This window comes from Balaenoptera borealis (assembly GCF_965194805.1).
Source record: "Balaenoptera borealis genome assembly, chromosome: 1".
Taxonomy (NCBI): domain Eukaryota; kingdom Metazoa; phylum Chordata; class Mammalia; order Artiodactyla; family Balaenopteridae; genus Balaenoptera; species Balaenoptera borealis.
In genome coordinates this window covers 189,490,128-189,510,407 of record NC_138860.1, presented here as the reverse complement: position 1 = coordinate 189,510,407, position 20,280 = coordinate 189,490,128, and the positions used below count along the sequence as shown (strand labels likewise).

Sequence of the window (20,280 nt, the reverse complement as noted above, 5' to 3'; positions counted from 1 at the left end):
ACAGAGTTTTGGTACATTATTGAAGTTAAGCTGGTATAAATTCAGATTAGACTGTTATAACTTTAGGATGTTAAATGCAATTTGAGGTGTTAAATGCAACCACAAAGGAAATAGTTATAGAATATACATAAAAGGAAACGAGAGGTGAATTAAAACATTTCACTACAAAAAATCAGCTAAACACAAAAGACAGTTATGTGGGACATGAGGGACAAACAAAACGGCCCACAGAAAACAAATAGCAGCAGGGCTTCCCTGGTGGTGCAGTGGTTGAGAATCCGCCTGCCAATGCAGGGGACACGGGTTCGAGCCCTGGTCTGGGAAGATCCCACACGCCGCGGAGCAGCTGGGCCCGTGAGCCACAATTACTGAGCCTGCGCGTCTGGAGCCTGTGCTCCGCAACAAGAGAGGCTGCGACAGTGAGAGGCCCGAGCACCGCGATTAAGAGTGGCCCCTGCTTGCCACAGCTAGAGAAAGCCCTCACACAGAAACGAAGACCCAACACAGCCAAAAATAAATAAATAAATAAATTAAAAAAAAAGGAAACAAATAGCAAAGTGACAGAAATAGTCCCTCTTATCAGTAATTACTTTAAATGTCAATAGATTAAATTCCTTAATCAAATGACAGAGACTGGCAGAATGGATGAAAACACATGACCACACTATACGTTATCAACAAAAGACTCAATTGAGATTTAAAGACACAAACAGGTTGAAAGTGAAAGGATGGAAAGAGACATGCCTTGCAAATAGTAACCAAAATAGAGCACGGGTGGCTATACTAATATCAGACAGAACAGACATTAAATCAAAAAAGGTTATAAGGGACTTCCCTGGTGGCGCAGTGGTTAAGAATCTGCCTGCCAATGCAAGGGACATGGGTTTGAGCCCTGGTCCAGGAAGATCCCACATGCTGCAGAGCAACTAAGCCCGTGCACCACAACTACTGAGCCTGCACTCTGGAGCCCACGAGCCACAACTACTGAGCCCGCGTGCCACAACTACTGAAGCCCACATGCGAAGAGCCCGTGCTCCTCAACAAAGAGAAGCCACCGCAATGAGAAGCCCGTGCACCGCAACGAAGAGTAGCCCCCGCTTACCGCAACTAGAGAAAGCCCGCGTGCAGCAACGAAGACCCAACGCAGCCAAAAATAAATAAATAAAATAAATAAATTTATTAAAAAAAAAAGATATCATACAAAGTATCCTCTCCAACCACAATGGGATGAAATTAGAAATCAATTACATAAGGAAAACTGGAAAAGACACAAATTTGTAACAAACAATACACTCTTAAACGACCAATAGATCAAAGAAAAAAAATCACAAGGGAAATTAGAAAATACTTAGCGATGAATGAAAACGAAACACAACATACCAAAACATATGGGATGCAGTGCTAAGGGGGAAGTTTATAGCTATAAACGTTTACATTAAAAAACAAGAAATCTCAATTCCCTGGCAGTCCAGTGGTTAGGACTCTACACGCTCACTGCCAAGGGCCCGGTTTCAATCCCTGGTCAGGGAACTAAAATCACTCAAGCTGCGCAGCATGGAAAAAGGAAATATCAAATCAACAACTAACTTTCCAACTTTTTTTTTTTTTTGGCTGCGTTGGGTCTTTGTTGCTGCGTGTGGGCTTTCGCTAGTTGTGGCGAGCGGGGGCTACTCTTCATTGTGGTGGCTTTTCTTGTTGCGAAGCATGGGCTCTAGGTGCACGGGCTTCAGTAGTTGTGGCACGTGGGCTCAGCAGTTGTGGCTCGCGGGCTCTAGAGCACAGGCTCAGTAGTTGTGGTGCACGGGCTTAGCTGCTCCGCGGCATGTGGGATCTTCCTGCACCAGGGCTCGAACCCGTATCCCCTGAACTGGCAGGTGGATTCTTAACCACTGCACCACCAGGGAAGTCCCTAACTTTACAACTTTTAAGAAACTAGAAAAGAACGAAATAATGTCATTTGCAGCGACATGGACGGACCTAGAGACTGTCATACCGAGTGAAGTAAGTCAGACAGAGAAAGACAAATATATTTTGCTTATATGTGGAATCTAAAAAAAATGGTACAAATGAACCTACTTACAAAACAGAAATAGAGCCACGGAGGTAGAGAACAAAATTATGATTACCAAGAGGCAAAGGGGTGAGGGGGAGGGATAAATTGGGAGATTGGGATTGACATATACACACTACTATATATAAAATAGATAGCCAATAAGAACCTACTGTGTATCACAGGGAACTCTATTCAATATTCTGTAATGACTTATATGGGAATAGAATCTACAAAAGTGTGGATATCTGTATATATATGACTGATTCACTTTGCTGTACAGCAGAAACTAATCCAACTTTGTAAATCAACTATACTCTAATAAAAATTAATTAAAAAATAAATAAAAGAAAAAAAAAAGAAACTAGAAAAAGAAGAAAAACTAAACTTGAAGCTGGCAGGAGAAGGAAATCATAAAGATTAGAGCAGAGATAAATAGAGAACAGATAAACAATAGAAAGAATTAGTGAAAAAACGTTGGTTCTTCAAAAAGACAACACAATCGACAAACCTTTGGCTAGACTAAGGAAAAAAAGAAAGAAGACTCAAATTACTAAAATCAGAAATCAAAGTGGAGATATTACTACTGATTCTACAGAAATAGAAAAATTGGAAAACTTAGATGAAATGGACAAATGACTAGAAATACAAAATCTACCAAGACTGAATCATGATCTAATAGGAAATCTGAATAGACCTATAACTAGTAAAGAGATTGAATTAGTAATCAAAAACCTCTTGACAAAGAAATGCCTTGGACCTGATGGATTCACTGGTGAATTCTTCCAGACATTTAAAGAAGAACTAATATCAATTCTCAAACTTTTCCAAAATATTGAAGAGGGAACACTTTCAAACTCATCCTATGAGGCCACTATTACCCTGATGCCCAAGCCAGACAAAGACACCACACAAAAAAGAAAACTATAGACCAATATCCCTTATGAACATAGATGCAGAAATCCTCAACAAAATATCAGCAGAGTTCAGCAGCATATTAAAAGGATATACATTACGACCAAGTGGGATTTATTCTTGGAATGCAACGATAGTTCCATGTATGAAAATTGATCAATATAATATACCATATTCATAGAAACCATGATCATCTCAACTGTTGCAGAAAAAGCACTGACAAAGTTCAACACATCTTCATCATAAAAACACTCAGCAAACTAGCAACAGAAGGAGACTAAAAGAAACTAAAAGCCATGAAGAGCTCTTACAGCTGAAGAAGACAAATTCAAAGCAAACATCATACTCAGTGGTGAAAGACTGAAAGCTTCTCCTCTAAGATCAGGAACAAGGTATGAATGTCTGTTCTCACCACTTCTATTCAACACTGCACTGGAAGTCCTAGCCAGAGCAATTAGGTAAAAAAAGAAATAAAAGGTATCCAAATTGGAAAAGAAATAAAATTATCTCTTTTTGCAGATGATATTATCTTATATGTAGAAAACTCTATAAAAATTCCACACATACACAAAACCTTGTTAGGACTAACAAATGAGTTCAGCAAAGTTGCAAGATACAAAGTCAACACACAAAAATTAGCTGCATTTCTATACATGAACAATAAACAATCTGAAAAGGAAATGAAGAAAACAGTTCCATTTCCAATAGCATCAAAAACAAAGAAACAAAAAACTTAAGAATTAACTTAAACTTAAAAGACTTATATAAAGAAATTAAGATGATATAAATAAACAGAAAGATACTTTATATTAATGGATTGGAAGACTTAATATTATTAAAATGTCACTACTATGCAAAGCAACTAACAGAATCAATTCAATCCCTATTAAAATCCCAATGACATTTTTCACAGAAATAGAAAAGTCCCTTCTAAAATTCACATGGAATCTCAAGGGATCCCAAAAGCCAAAACAATCTTGAAAAAGGACAAAGATGGGGGACTCACACTTCTGTATTTTAAAATTTACAACAAAGCTACAGTAATCAAAACAGATTGATATCGGCATAAAGACAGACATATAGACCAATGGAATAGAATAGAGAGCCCAGAACTAAACCCTCACACAAACTGTCAAATTATTTTTGACAAGCATGCCAAGACTATTCAATAGGGAAAGGATAGTCTTTTCAACAAATGGTACTGGGATAACTGAATATCCCCATGAAAAGAATGAAGACCCTTACCTAACACCATGTACAAAAACTAATGTGACTGATTTTTGTGTGTTGACTTTGTATCCTGCAACTTTTGCTGAATCCGTTTATTAGTTTATCCACCCAAAATGGATCAAAGACCTAAACATAAGAGCTGAAACTATAAAACTCTTAGAAGAAAATATAGAGCAAAAGCTTCATGACATCGGATTTGGCAATGATTTCTTGGATACAACACCAAAGGCACATACAACAAAAGAAAAAATGGACAAATTGGACTTCACCAAAATCAAGAACTTTTATGAATCAAAGGATACCATCAAGAAAGTGAAAAAACAACCTACAGAATGGGAGAAAATATTTGCAAATAGTATATCTGATAAGAGATTAATATCTAGAATATATAAAGAATTCCTAAAACTCAACAAAAACAATCTGATTCAAATATGGCAAAGGACTTAGACAGACATTCATATATCAAAGAACATATATGAATGGCCAAAAGCGCATGGAAAGATGCTCCACATCACTAACATTAGGGAAATACAAGTCAAAGCCACAGTGAGATACCACTCCACACCCATTAGGCTGGCTACTATAAACAAAAAAACAAACAAGTGTTGGCAAAGATGTGGAGAAATTGGAACTCATGTGCATTGTTGGTAGGAATGTAAAATGGTAGAGCTTTTATGGGAAATAGTATGGCAGTTCCTTAAAAAAATTAAAAACAGATTTACCATACAATCCAGCAATTCCACTTCTGGGTAAATACCCGAAAGAACTGAAAGCAGGGTTTTGAACAGATATTTGTACACTCATATTCAGAGCAGCATTATTCACAACAGCTAAAATGTGGAAGCAGCCCAAGTACCCATCAACAGATGAATGGATAAGCAAAATATGGTATATAAATACAATTGAATATTATTCAGCCTTAAAAAGGCAGGGAATTCTGACATGTGCTGCAACATGGATGAACCTTGAGAACATTATATTAAGTGAAATAAGCCAGTCACAAAAAGAGAAATACTGTATAATTTTACTTACTGTTTAACAGGTATATACTGTTTAACAGGTATAGAGTTTGAGTTTTACAAGATGAAACGAGTTCAGGAGATATAAATGGTGGTGGCAGATGCACAACAATATGTAAGCATTTAATATCACTGAACTGTATACTTAAAAATGGCTAAGATGGTAAATTTTATGTTATATGTATCTTACAAGTTAAAAAATTGAAAAAACCAAAAACCCAACAAAACCTGAGAATTGAAAAAAGGACACAAATGTGAAAGCTAAAACCGTAAAGCTTCTAAAAGACAACATAGGAGATAATCTTTGTAACTTCGAGTTAAAGATTTCCTATATAGGATAATAAAAGAAAAATATTTGTAAAATATCTGTCTCATAGATTTGTATTTGGAATATACAATGATCTCTCACAACTGAAGAAGATAAACAACCTGATACGATAATGAGTAAAAGATGTAAACAGAAACGTCAACAAAAGATGATATAGGAATGGTGAACAAGTACATGAAAAGACATTCAACACTGTTAGTCATTAGGGAAATGCAAATTAAAAACACGAGATACTATTAACAACCACTAGAATGACTAAAATGAAAAAGACTGAGAATATTAAGTGTTGGTGAGGATGTGGAGCAAAAATAAACTTCATTTTCAAAAATATGAAGAGCAACTTTGTCAGAAGCATAGATTATAAAAATGGCATCAATTCCTTTGGTTAAAGAGGTTAAAGAAATGAGTCAAATGCTAGTTTTTTCCTAACTGAATTACCTTAAAAATATTTTTTTCTTATTAGAAAAATATATTCATCATAGATAAAATTGAAAATACAGGTAAGAAAAATATATTTAAAAATAAAATTGTATTTCTTCTACAATATAATTGTATAACCTGTTTTTTCAGTTAAAGGTCTTGTGGAGTTTTGGTTTTTCGGGTTTTATTGGTCATTAAATGTTTTCTACACCATTTTAAATGCCGTTATTACAGCTTATATAACAATCTTCTATTAACAATTTTCATTTGTTTTAAAAAGGCTGCAGTGGACATCCCTATAGCTAAAACTTTGTGTGTATGCATGATTATCTTTTTGAAAATAAGTTTCTAAAATTGTTGGATAAAAGGGTATAAGACTTCCATTTTAGTCTTCTGAACTGATCTCCAGAAAGTATTTACCATTTAATTATTTTAAATTAAAAAATTTAATTTTATCCAAGGACTATGTAAACAGTTTATAAATAAAACTACTAGACTTATAACCCAAAACAGCATTCACTCCCACTCCTCAGATGCAAGCACTTTTAAATCTTTTAGCATTTTTCTCATTTTATTTCTAAATATACTCATATCCTTAATTTTAAAATTTTAGACTTAATTTAAGAGAATTTAGTTCTCTTCCACTTCCTTGTGCTTATCTTTCCCCTCCCTTCTATGTAATTATCACAACTTTGGATCAAATCAATGCACAGTTTTTCTTTTTAATTAGTTTAGTTTTAATTATGACTGTAAATATAGTTCAAAGCTGAATCAAACAGTATACTATGATTACATTTCTTTTCTTGAACTACTTTTTATTTTTCCTGGAGTTAACAATTGCCTCATCTTTTTCATTTGCTTTAGCTTTCTATGGCTCTGTTACGATTCTTCTCCAACTCTTCACAGTATACTTCTTAAAGACTTCTAATATTCCTCTCAATATGAAAATATCAAATAGCACATCACTTTGATTTTTTTTTTTTCCCTCTAAGAGGCATTCCTCCAAGAGCTCTCTGCCCTGTTCTGGTTGTTAGGCTTGCTAAACAAACTTCATCTTAGGACTTCCTGTCACCATCTTCCTGGGTATCTTTCCTGTGTTGGTATCTCTTTTCTGTATCCTGTGCCTTTCTCTTTCTTAGTTTTCTTCTTCATTTTGGTGGAGCTCAATCTCCAGTAGTTTCCTTTACAGATATTCTCAAAAGAAGAAGGAGCTCTTGGAAATTAAAAATTAGATAACAGAAATAAAAGATTGGTTGGGAGGAAAAATTTTTTAGGCTTTGTATATCTCAGAATGTTCCTATAATCTGTCTTTATACTTAACGAATAGTTGGCTGGGTATAGAACTCTAGCTTGGAAATAACTTTCCCTCAGGATTTTTATTACATTGCTCCACTGTCTTCTAGTTTACAGTACTACTGGTGAGATACCTAATGTCTTTCCAATTCCAGTCCTTTGTTTGCGACCTGTTTGGAAACTTTTAGGACTCTCTCTTTAACCTATGATTTCCTTTAGTATGGGGGTCCTTTTCTCCCCCATCCACTATGCTAGTTATCTGAATGGCCTTTTTTAACCTATAGTCTCCTATCTTTTGAGAAATATTCTCATATTAATTGTTTCATAATGTCTTCCCCCTCATTTTACTTTACTTCATGGCTAAGAACTGATCTTCTAGTTTTTAAGTTTTACTTTTGTGCATATTTCCTCATCTTTATCTTCCAACCCTTCCATAGAATTTTTTGTTATCTTATTTTTAATTTCCAAGAGCTCCCTCTCTTTTTATACAGTATTGCTCTTTGATATATCACCTTGTTCTTATTTCTTACGTGTAGTATCTTATCTATCTGAAGATGATCTAGTTTCCAAACTCCCTGCATTGTCTGCTTCCTTCTAGTTTCTCCTTGCTGTCTGCATGATCTCAGAATTTCACGCTGGAGCCTTCCCTCAAACATTTGACATTCTTTGGCAATTGACTTACACTTCATAGTAAGATACTAAGAAGCTATCTGGAAGCTCTGTATGTGTGAACAGGTCTTGTCATGTGATGAGCTTCTCTGTGAAATGCCTGGGAGGGAACCTAGAAGTTTCATTTGGCAGTCTTTTCTTTTTGATGGGCTAGTTCCTTCAGGGGAGAGACGAGAGAATATAGGAAGAAAAGCCAGAAGTCTCACCATGCAAACACTAATGCACCCCCCTGCCTTTGTTAGGGGGCCACTCTCACCCTTTACTGTCTATGTCCAGGCTCCAGAGTCTCTCTGGCTCAACTCCTCCAAAGGAGAATCCTCCTGCCTCCTGGCTGGGTGGGCTAACGGATTTCCATCTTATCAGAGCTCAATACTATCATTAAAAAGAAAAAAAAAATCTTTGTCAATCTGGTAGAGAAAAAACAAAACTAACAAAAAAAAGCCTTGTTTTAACTTGCATTTCTTTTTTTACTAGTGAGGGTGACATTTTTTCCATACACGTATTTGCATTTTATTTCATTTTTTTAGATTTTTTTTTTGATGTGCACCATTTTTAAAGTCTTTATTGAATTTGTTACAATATTGCTTCTGCTTTGGTTTTTTGGCCGCGAGGCATGTGGGATCTTAGCTCCCTGAGGCGAAGTCTTAACCACAGGACGGCCAGGGAAGTCCCTTATTTGCATTTTAGATTTCTTCTATTTGTTTCCTTTGTACTGTTTTCCTATTATGGTATTCATCTTTTTCTTTTTGATTCCAAGAGTTCCTTATATATATTAAAAATATGAATTTTTATCAAATATATTAGATTCCTTTTGAGTCTGTTAACTGTGTTTATAATTTTTTTTTTAGGCTTTAGTTATTTTCCTTTAATAAACACAGATATTTCTCATTTTTACAAAATCAAACCTATCAATTCTCTCTTTTCTGATTTCTGCTGTGGTATCACGCTTAGAAAAGTCTCCTGACGACAATTTCATTGTATTTGCTTCCCTTAGATAATTAGGCAATTGAAGACACTGCTACATTTTCACTTATTTAATTTCTAGTTGATGGAGACCATCTCTGCAATCAATGTGCACATATTCAGAGTATACGGCCACTCTGCTTTTATTTTCTACCTTCATTTAGCTAAGTAAGCTACAGCACGTGAGGAACATCAGTATGTCTGAACCATGACTGTATCCATCAGGATGGGCTGGGTCAATGGTTCTTAAGTGTGGTGTGGGGTCCCCTGGGAGTCCCTGAGACCCTTTCAGGGGGTCCACAGGTCAAAACTATTTTCATAATAATACTAAGATTTTATTTGCCTTTTTCTCATTCTCTCATGAGAGTATAGTGGGATTTTCTTGAGGCTACATGATGTATGATATCATTGTTCTGATGGTTAATGAATTGTGTACTTGTATAGTTTCCTGTTTTCTAGAAATTTCTAAGGTGGTAACTTTATGGTATAAACACGTGAGTTTTCAGAGATTAACTCAACTGATTCTAAGTTCTTTTGCTGCATACTTGCTATCTTTCCTTATATCTGCTATGCTATCTGTGTATCTGTAACCTCATTGTTGTGGAATACGTAGTTATTTTGAAATCCTCAAGTCTTCCTTGTGCCTGTACTGAAATACAAGAAGTAAGTACACTCTGTGTCTTATTATTAAATATTGATAGTTATAACCCATATAAACAAAAGCTCTTTGGGAACCTCAATAATTTAAGAATGTAAAGAGGCCCTGACAGCAAAAAGTTTGAGAACTGCTGGGTTGGTGATACCATGGTTAACAAACCATCCAAAAATTCCAAAGGTTTATTTCTCCCTCACATTACATGTCCATCTCAGGTCAGCTAGTTCTCTGCTTGGCAATGTCCTCAGGTCCCAGGTAGACAAGACAGACACCCTTTGGAACCCTGCCAGTCATGGAGGCAGAGGGAAGAGCATGAGACTCTCCGGCTGGCCTGGCCTTGAAGTACCTCAACCTGAGCAGGACACACATTATTTCCACTCACACCACTGGTTAGAAAGGGTCACGTGACCCCACCCAACCGCTAGGGGACTAGGAAGTGCAGCCCCCTCGCTAGTTAAGAGCCAATAATGTTTGGTGTAGAGAACATCTAACTACTACAATGATATTTATTTATTTATTTATTTAAAATTTATTTATTTATTTATTTGGCTGCACCGGGTCTTAGTTGTGGCATGCGAGATCTAGTTCCCTGACCAGGGATCGAACCTGGGTCCCCTGCATTGGGAGCACAGAGTCTTAGCCACTGGACCACCAGGGAAGTCCCTACAATGATATTTAATTCAATACTTTGAAGACCTAATAAGGGTATGCAAGTGACAACTAAATTATACCTCATACCTTCACTTTAAGAAAAGTAAAGCCACCAGGCTTTTTGTTGCTGAAGCCTAAAAGTTTCAAGTTCAAACTTCCAGGCTGTATCTATATTAGTGCATCTCAGCAACAAAGTCTCAACAAACTATATTCTACTGGATTTTGGGGGGTTTGCCTAATTACCACAATTGAAGATTCATGACTGTCCATATGTTCCAAGACAATCTGACTGAAATAAACTGCATCAGCTAATAAAAGGCTGTAATTTTTTATGATACTTGGTGCTCATATGATTTAAAGGAAAAAGCAGATTTCAGAGCTAATTAACACCAAGACAGCATGGGTATTTTCTGCTGAGCAAGAGCTGCTTCATGAAGAGAAAGGGTGTCACAGATTATTTGGTGTCACTGAGCAGATACTGATTATACTAAGAGACCAGTTTTTGTAAAGGTTCCCGCTACACAGTCTGAAGCTTCAGACAATAGAGCTGCTCTCATACACAGCCCTACCCTCTTCTGATGCCATTTTCCCTGCTCAACACAGTCTTCTACCCTTTTCATTTACATGTGGAAACATCTTTGGAGGATGTGGAAATAAGTTCCTGCACATGGGGTTCATGCACAAACATAACAGACCCCAACAATGTATGCGGACTCACCCTCAACGTCAAGTATGACGCAGACGGTACCAAGTCATTCTGCCTGACTCATCTTTGTAAGGAGCATCACAAATAGAACAGAATTTCAACAGAAACTAACCTGTGCCGACTGTAAAAACTCAGCTCCACTTAACTGACAAAAGGAAGAAGAACTGTACAAAAATAAATCTAATCCATCTGAAGCTATTTACTTTTACAAATATTATTGGTGCTAGTACAAAACATGATAAACAAGTAACCTTTTCTCACTGCAAAAAAAAAACATAAGAGGAAGATAATATCTGCCAGACGAGAAAGGACAAGGGAAAGGCGTTCTTTCCTCTTCTCACATGGTATTCAACCTCGAACTTAGTCTGCACGGTCCTTGGCTTACACTGGGGCCCGAGCATAAAGGCATGTGTTTGAATTTGCTCTCATCCTCTGGTACCTGACTTTAAACAATTTTCATAAGTGACAGTTTAGATTTACCAAACTGATAGTTGATAAACTCCTTCCAGTAAATTCCTCTAGAATGATTTATTGCCAAAAGTGCAATGTGTTCCTCAATACAGGTTTTCCACAAAGTAAAATGCACCCGGACAAGGTGAGTATGGTGTTAGCAAATATTCATCATTTCAAGCCAGCATATTTACTGAATGTCAACCCTACTCTAAGTACCACAGGAGGTACAAAAGAAATATGTCATCCCTGCCCTCAAGGAGATTATAAACTAGCGGGAGGTGTGTGTGTGCGTGTTCCCTAAAACCCCAGACACATGGATTTAACTAAACAATATATAACAAAAATGCTAATATTAACGATAAAGACGTAAGTTCAGTGCTGTCAGAATGCAGAGAAAACTTCGTGGAGGCAGTGGGGTCTGAATGGGAATGCAAAAGGTGGATTCAATTTGCTTTGGTACCAACAACAGGCTGGGGCATTTCAGAGGAAGAGAATGCCCCGAGGAACCAGGAGAGACAGAACACTGACAAACTGGTCAGAGTAGAGGCGCAGAAGAAGGCAGGAAGTAGGTAACAAATTAATGTGGACATCCACCCACCTGCTCATTCATGAGGCAAACATCTGGTAAGTACGTGTCATGTGCGCACACTGTTAGGGACCTGATGGCGAACCAGACCACTATGGTCCCTGACCACACGGAGCCTGCTTTGCAGTGGAAGAAAGCAGAACATCACTACAGAGTAGGCAGAAAATATAGAAAACATCTAATTTGTAAGGGGCTTTAAAAATGGAGCCAAGAGTTTGACCCTTACCCAATAAACAACAGGAAGCCACAAAAGCTTCCTGGCTAGAGAAATGTGATCAATACTGTGCGTTAATATTAACTTGTACAGCTTGACTAAAGCTGACAGAAGGCAAACCAGAGAGACCTGAAGAAAACTACAGCAGAAGTGCAGGGCTGAGGTTATGAGGGCTGGCTGGCAGCCTAGAAGTTGAAACAGAAATGAAGGCGTCAAAGTCGGCTGGAGTCGAGGGGGTTCACAGACCGAGTGGCTTACAGGACAGTCGAGAAGGGGCTCAATACTATATGGAGAAGAAAAGCCAAAGAGCATCCGGGGTTTTGACTGGGATGCATGGGTTAGGGAGAACCTGGGAGGCAGCCAGGCTTGAAAGGCAGGTGACTCTAACACGTAAGCAATAATGGCCAGAAGGCAGAGATGCGGGGCCCAAGCAGAGCACTTTAAACCAGCCGAGCTGGTGAGGACTGAACCTGGGGAAATTCTAAGGAAGACAGGAAATGAGCAACTGGCAACGTGAGAAAGGAGGGCAAGGAGAGCATCGCAAAAGCTGAAGGGGATTTCGAGGCTGTCAGTGGTGTCACAAACGCATTTGCACAGACTTAAAGCTAATAAAGTACTTTCACCGATATTTCCTCATTTAACACTTGAAGACTCATAAAATGTCTTGAGATTGGTATTGGAACCCCCATTTTAGAGATAAAAACAGTGAAGATCAAAAAGGTTAACTAAATGACTTGTCTGAGTTGGAGAAGTTTATCTGATTATGTACCCCTGACCCAAAAGCTGGCTAGAAATTATAACTTGTGTGGCCTGGCTCAAACCGATCTTCGGTTCATGAACATTTACGAGAGTGAAAGGCAAACTACAGAGAGGGGACAGATATTTATACTAATCTATCAGACAAAGGACTCACTCAAATTCTATAAAGAATTCCTACAAATCAGTAAGAGCATTTATTAACTTTTATGCTCATGATACTAATAAAAATATACTGGCATTTACTTTACATAATAATATGCCCATTACTATGCTAAGCACTTAACGTGCATTCTCGCTTCATTCTCCCAACAGCCCTATGACAGTAAAATTATTGTCTGGATTTTATGGATGAAGAAACAGGCTCAGAGAGGTTAAGTAACTTGCCCCATATCAGGGGGCTAGAGAGTCAAACTTGGACTTGACTTCAAAGGCTGTGCTCTTTAAGCCACTGACCTCTTCCGTAGCTCCACCTCCAGCTTTGGCCTTTTCACACCATCATCAACACGCTCACAGGTGCCCAAAATGCCAGGTACTGGGCTAAGTGATCTCAGCTGTCCTTCCCTAAAACCCGCCTGTGTTGAGTATAGGGGTCAGACGTACACACTATATTTCTCATGATTTTGGAGGTCGGCCTTCTACCACCACTTTAGGACTCTTCATTTTGAAAAGGTGGGCTTAAGAGAGAAACAATCAAATTGTGAATATGTCAGAAAAGCTAAACAGGAGATTGATCAAACAATTCCAAGTTTCTACAGCTAGGAATAACCTTAGAAAACTTAAGTTCTACTTAACATAGAAGGAAAAAAACTTACAAAATTTATAGAACACATTATCCCCAAGATGGCATTATAAGTTCAAGAAAGGACTAGGTGGGACTTCCTTGGTGGTCCAGTGGTTAAGACTCTGCGCTCCCCATGCAGGGGGCCTGGGTTCCATCCCTGGTCAGGGTGCTGGATCCTGCACGCCGCAACTAAAGATACCGCACGCCACAGCTAAGACCAGGCACAGCCAAATAAATAAATAAATACTAAAAAAAAAAAAAAAAAAAAAAAAAAAAAAAAAAAAAAAGGACTAGGCAATCGGTAAGGACAGAACTCTATAAATACTAAAAAAAGAAAAAAGGCAGGGCCCACATCACCTTTAAGGTTTGCGGGGCCGATGGGGAGTCCCGTCCTCCAGGGCACACCCCTTGCTGACAACAGCACACGAGAACAAATGGGCCAAAGGAGCAGAAATCCTGATTCCTGATTAGAGGTCATTCCAAGGGCTTAGAAAAGACTTTCCTACCATTGTACAACTTTGTTTTCATTTCTCTTCCTAGTCATGTCCATGTTTATTTGGGGCCTTTGAGACATGACAGTAAATAAAAAGGCCAGCATCTGAGTGAAACGAACTCAAGTTCCTTTCTGGGTCAAAAATGATGGTTCGGATCCTCTCTTTACATCCAGAGTTTGGCTTATTTTTTCCTTCTCGTCCGAGTGCATCTGTTACATCCTGCCCACTCGTGCAGGATTCGTGTGGTTTGATGTCTGTTGGCATTTTACTACTGAAGAATGTTCTGGCTCCAGCAAACCCGGGAGGGAACACTGTGCACTCACTGCAAGCAGAATTGGTTCCAAATGTCCAAGAGCCAAGCAGGATGCAGCCATCAGGCCACGAGCTTCTCCAAGGGAGTGCGACCTGTATAACCCATGGGCCATGACGGTGGCAATAAAGCAGCAATATTCCCAATGGCCTTTTCGTTTGTTTGTTTTTGGTGCCCCCTTTTAAACATTTATGCTATTTTATTTTTTCATCTCTGTTAGCTGTCTTAAATCCTCTCTTGAACAAAGTAGGGTATAAATAAAACACATAAGTAAAATTAAAATGTAAGTTTAATAGAAGTAAATACTAAAATTCCATAGCCAAGCAAAACGTGCGGCTTGCGTGTCCCATATTCTCTTCTCCATGGTTTTATTACTGAACTCACAGCAAATATAAAAGCTTTCAATTGAATTATCTTTAAGAAAAAAAGAAAAAAAAGAAGAAAGGTATTTTGGTAGATAATGCAGAACTGGAGTATTAAAATTTCAAGATGCAATTGTTTGAAATGTCCAAAGCAGAAAGGTAGTAACTAGCTTATGGTTTACTGAAGAAAACAACTTGAAAATTCAACCTCCTGGTGTTTGCTAATCCCATTATGAGATGACACTGGAACTAGCGGGACACCCTGACGGTCCCCTCCCCACCCCCAGGGAGACCCCCAGAAGCCTCTCTGAGCTCCACCTGGGAACCCTCCTGGCCGCCAGTGTTGTCTTGCTGTCACTATAGCAGAACCCCTGCCTCTGCCAGGTCCTCCCCTCTCTGCCTGGCCTCTTCGAAGCTGATAGCTCACAACAAGTTTATCTGTGGGTCCCACTCTGCCTCTACTCCAGACACCGTCTTTCGGGATCATCCCTTGGCTCTGCTCTCCACTCCCATGCTTAACCCCAGCTTCCGGGAACCACTGCGCCCGCCACCCAAGTCACACTCATGACCTTGCAGGAAGAGTTCAGAGAGAAAACCGTCTTTTGAAGAGAATAAACTCAGTATTTTGAACAGAAAGAATGAAGAAAGCTTTGGGAATTCATAACCTAATTCATAAATTCTGGCACTATTTTTTTTATTATTACAGTAGCAGATTTAGCCAGGATGAGGCATACCAAAGCCTTCTATGTACATGTATGTCTTTTTAAAATTAGTGAAACCTCACGTTTATCAAAATCCAAGAAGTAGCAACAATAAATATTATTAACTGAATACCTACTTTCGCCAGGTACTTTATACATACCCTCATGCTCCAATACACAACAGCCTGGCTCAGAGTGAGTGCTTAATACATTTTCACCCATTACCTACATTTCAACATGCAGGAAAACAGGGAGCAACAAGGTTCAACTCCTAGCCTAGAGGCACAAACCTCCCAGGGGTAAAACTGGGCTTTGAATACGGGCCGTCTGGCCGCAGAGCCCCACGGTGAGCCGCCTCCATGAGGTGCGCTGCAGGCCAGGACAGGAGACGCCGAGGCTGAATGACGCGCTCAAGCCTACCTGGGCGGCAGGGCGGCCTGCGAGTCCGGCTCCTCAGGACCATGCTCACTGACAGGACGCCTTACCATCCGGGGAAGGTAGGTTTTTGGACACCCAAGGCTCACGCTACTTGCCCAGCACACTCGCTTTAAGCAGGGTCACTGTTGTGAACATCCAACCTAATGCAGCAGATGGGAAACTCATTGAAGGAATGACCTTCTTAGACCCACCTTTGCATCCCTCATTAAGACTAAATTATCTGCCCATCAGGTTAGATAAGCAAGGAAAGAACAAACACACAGCACCTCACTGCTTTAGGCACCGAAGTGTGCACCTGGCTTAGCCAACGCTTTTACATTCAGTTTCTGCGGATGGCCCTGCCATCCTGGTTGGGGGGCTGGGTGACTCTGTCCCCCAGGTCAATCCTGGCTGTGACCAGCAGACCTTCCTCTAGTGCTCTAGCCTTTTCCTCCCATCTGCAGTCCAAACTCGAAGTTTTAGCCCCACTCTGTGACTGTAACCTGCAGCCAGAGAAACCCAGACAACCAAAAACTGTGGAAAGAACAATAGACCCTATACCAGGGAAGGAATGAAAGTGCATTTTTTATTTAGGTTTTGATTTTATGCTTCTAGTTTCACGGCTGTCATGGAAGGATAAAGATCCCAGAAGACTGACCTCCATATGTGGACTACAAGAAAATACATTTTTACTTAAGTTCATTTTTTATTTAACGACTGTGTTTTTTTTCAAAAGTGTTTAAAAGTTGAAAAGGAGATTGGCTCCTTTAAGGCTCAATCCACTGGGACTGGAGATCTTAAAACAGGTTATAAACGTTGCAGACATGCATAAAAATGAAACTCTTTCAACTACAACATTGGTTAAGTAGGAATTAAACTCAAGTGCTTAAGAATAAATCAGGTTTAAAATGTGTCAATTATAATGTCTATAAAAAGCATAGAGATCAAGAAAATTTCACTCTTACTCTTCAGGAATCCTTTCTCCAAATAAATTTTGGCAAATCATCTCAGAAATCTCAAATCAGTTAGATTTCAGGCCGCTGACGATGCATCTGACTACCTAAACCAGAGATGCCAATCTGGTTTCAATGTGCCCAGTTAATGATAAACTACTCCTTCCCCTCAATGTGTGGCAGGCAGACAACGGCTCCACTCCGCAAAGAGGAAATCCAGAACACTAGAGAAAGGGAGTGTTTTCTTTTCTTTTTTAAGAGAAAGGGAATTATTAAAGGTCATGGAAGTCCTGTCTAGCTGCCTGCTTCACTCTCAGGGATACAATTTAAGGGGATATTTTAAAGTTTAAAACATGGGCATGGGAGATTCTTAAGCTGATTTTTGACATTTCTATATTACTCCATTTGTTATTATCATGTATTATGCCTGTAAAACTGAAACTTTTAAACAGAGTTCCCTGGTTTTGTGTCAGCTTGCTTCCATCTGAGATTCCTGGCGGAAAGTCTCTGAACTTCCTGAACACGAGAGTTCTGAAGGTGCTCTGGAGCGCTGGTGGGAAGGGGACCTCGCCTCCTAGTTACACTTCAGTGTCATCAAGCCGTAGACCCGAATGCGAACACATCAACAGGGGTTATTACCTTCTTTTGACCACACAGGTAAGAATAAAGATTACTTCTATTTCTTCTCTCATTCTTCAGCTAAATCATGGTATTTCAACTTCAGGCTGATTTCTAATTTCACAAAAAATCCTAGTAAATATCAAGTCCAGAGATCACCTTCAGAGCTTCTCTTCTAGTGGAACCCTGAGAGAGAAAAATCTCCACACCAGAGGGGATGGTGTTTTACACTGCGTTTGTTGACAACGGCAACACAAGATGATTAAGCAAGAGTACATGTTTCATAGGGATTTCACCTACAGCCATAAATGTGGAGGTGCCTTCACTCATCCCGAGAGGTAAAAAATTTTTTTTTTTTAAGAAATATTTCTTTGGCTTCCACCCATCAGTCCAATAACAATGACGGGTCCTAACACTCTGGTAGTTTTATAGCTCTGACAAATGTTTACCTAGGACTCTGGCCAAGCCTATTATTTTAGATCTTTTTGATCATGTGCAGCGGCCTAAGATTCAGTAAGCCTGGTAAACAGGTAAATGGCTGCTCAATTACTGATAACCAGACTAACTATAAATGAGTGGAAAAAAAGGCTGATTTCAGAAAAGCCGGTTTCATTTACCGCTTTGCTTCTAAGAACTGGAGAAAAAGAATAACTAGCCCAGGGAATTCCCTGGCAGTCCAGTGGTCGGGACTCTGTGCTTCCACTGCAGGGGGCAAGAGTTTGATCCCTGGTCCGGGAACTAAGATCCCACAAGCCGCGCAGCATGGCCAAACAAAACAAAACACAAAACAAAAAGAATAACCAGCCCGATAGCTCCATTCAAAGGGAAAAAAATGACGGCCAAAGGCTTACCGTTGATTAGTTACAAGAATCTCCAGATGGCCCTATGGCAGCCTAACAAGATCTACAATTCCCAAAAATATTTCTTTGGGCGTTTCCATAGTAAGTAGTGACTAACACACTTAAGGGATTCTTATGAGGGGTGCCCAAGGAGTCCGGCAGCTCTGTAGTCTGAGGACTGGTAAGCTAGGGTGACAGTACAGCATAGAAGTCAAGAACTGGGATTCCAGAGTCAGACTGCCCAGGGCTGAATCCAGACTCTCTTGATTTCTAGTGGTGTGGCTTTGGGCAAGTTACTTAATCCCTCTATGCTTCATTTCCTCAGCTTTAAATCAAGAATTATCTGAATGCCTACTTTAAGGTCTGATGTGAGAATTAAGTGCAAAAACATCAAGTGTCCATTCAGCACCCTGCCCCTGCACAAAGTAAGCCCTCACAAAATGTTAGCTATTATTAACATCACGCAGTCATACTGACAACACAGACTTGACCAGCTCTAGTCCAGTCAACGCAAGCTTGAATAGACCAGACTTGGCTACTTCGGATCACTGGAAAACCTAAGCCCAAATTAGAGGTTCTCTGGCAGGGCTGGGAAGACCCAACCCAGCAGTTTAGAGAGAAATAATCCACCTCATGACCTGACCTTGGAAGCCTCCCTGCCCTTCACGCTGACCTCAAATGTAGAATCAACAAGAAAGGAAACTTACTGGGCCCCTACTAAGTGCCAGACACAGTGTGAGACTCTCTCGTGTTATCTTTTATCCGGTGAGGAAACGGGCGCACATGCCGAGGACGTGCTTGGGGCATCACTTGTTTCCTAGCTTATTCCTGAGTTTATTCCTAACCTGGGCCTCCGAAATGAGACTATTTGTCCGGGAGCCTCTTCCTTGAATTTCTGGACAGCTGCACAAAAGGAGGACACAAGACACCTGCCTCTGAACCTGGACTCACTTCAGAGGCGGGATGTCCCCATGGAAGACTCAGGGACCGGACAGAGTCCTGGGGAGGTTCCCGGGTAGCCTTGACCTTGGTGCCTGAGACTCGGTTTCCCACCCTGCGGGCTGGGGGCGATGACACAGCCCCTGGGCCTGGGCGGGTGTGTGAGCCGAGCGTGGCACCGGGTCCCGGAGAACCTGGACCCCCACTCCACCTCCACCTCGGGAACCCTGTTCCCTCCTGGGGGCGCGGGGGCCTCTGGCCTTGCCCTGACACAGCGCACGCGGCGCACCGGCCGCGGAGAGCTGGGGCAGAGGCCGGCCAGAGCAACCCCGGCGCAAGGATCAGGGCGGTGGGGACAGTCCAGCCGGCCGGCGATCGCGGACGTCAGCCGGGGTCACGCGGCCTCCCCGCCAGGCTCCGGCCGCCCGAGGCGGGAACGGGGCGGTCGCCGCCAGCCCGGCCCCCCCTGAGCAACCCGGCCCAGCCTCAGCGCCGACGGCGGCCCACCGCAGTTCTCACCTCCCTGCGCACGTTCAGCAACGAGTAATAGTCTTCATTGTCCAGCTCCTCCTCGCTCAAGGCCGTCGCCATCTTCGCAACCTTTCACCCCGCCAAACCGGCAAGGCCGTGCTCAAGAGGGACCGGCCGTTCGCTGTCCAGACAGCGTGGGCCCGTGAGGCCGCTCCACAGCGGCCCCTGGCGGCCCGGAGTCGCGCCGCCACCGCCCAGCCCGGAAGAAGCGCGCCTGCGCCCTGCGCCCCCGCGCGGCCGGGGGCGGGACGCGGCGCTTCGGGCCCTTCCATGTGCTACGCGCGGATCTAAAGCCCAGCCAGGGTGCCCTGGGGCTGTGCCCGGGCTAGAGAGGACGACTTTGCGGTCACACCCGGGGGTCGTCACCGTCTGGGCGCCGGGGAGATAGGCCCCTGCTACACCCCCTGTCTCCCCCGCCGGCCCC

General features: G+C 41.0%; 1 protein-coding gene across 2 annotated transcripts in view; it reads right to left on the bottom strand.

Moving 5' to 3' along the window:
• The window catches only part of DNAJC11 (DnaJ heat shock protein family (Hsp40) member C11), a 66,329-nt gene extending 46,308 nt beyond the window's left edge, over nt 1–20,021 (bottom strand). The window contains exon 1 of one of the 2 annotated variants that reach the window (XM_082390684.1): nt 19,845–20,021. In XM_082390684.1, the coding sequence (XP_082246810.1) occupies nt 19,845–19,916 (72 nt within the window). In that variant the 5' untranslated portion in view covers nt 19,917–20,021. The remainder of the gene's footprint in view (nt 1–19,844) is intronic. The other variant, XM_082390685.1, reaches the window with a different exon arrangement.
• Nucleotides 20,022–20,280: the final 259 nt, after the last annotated feature.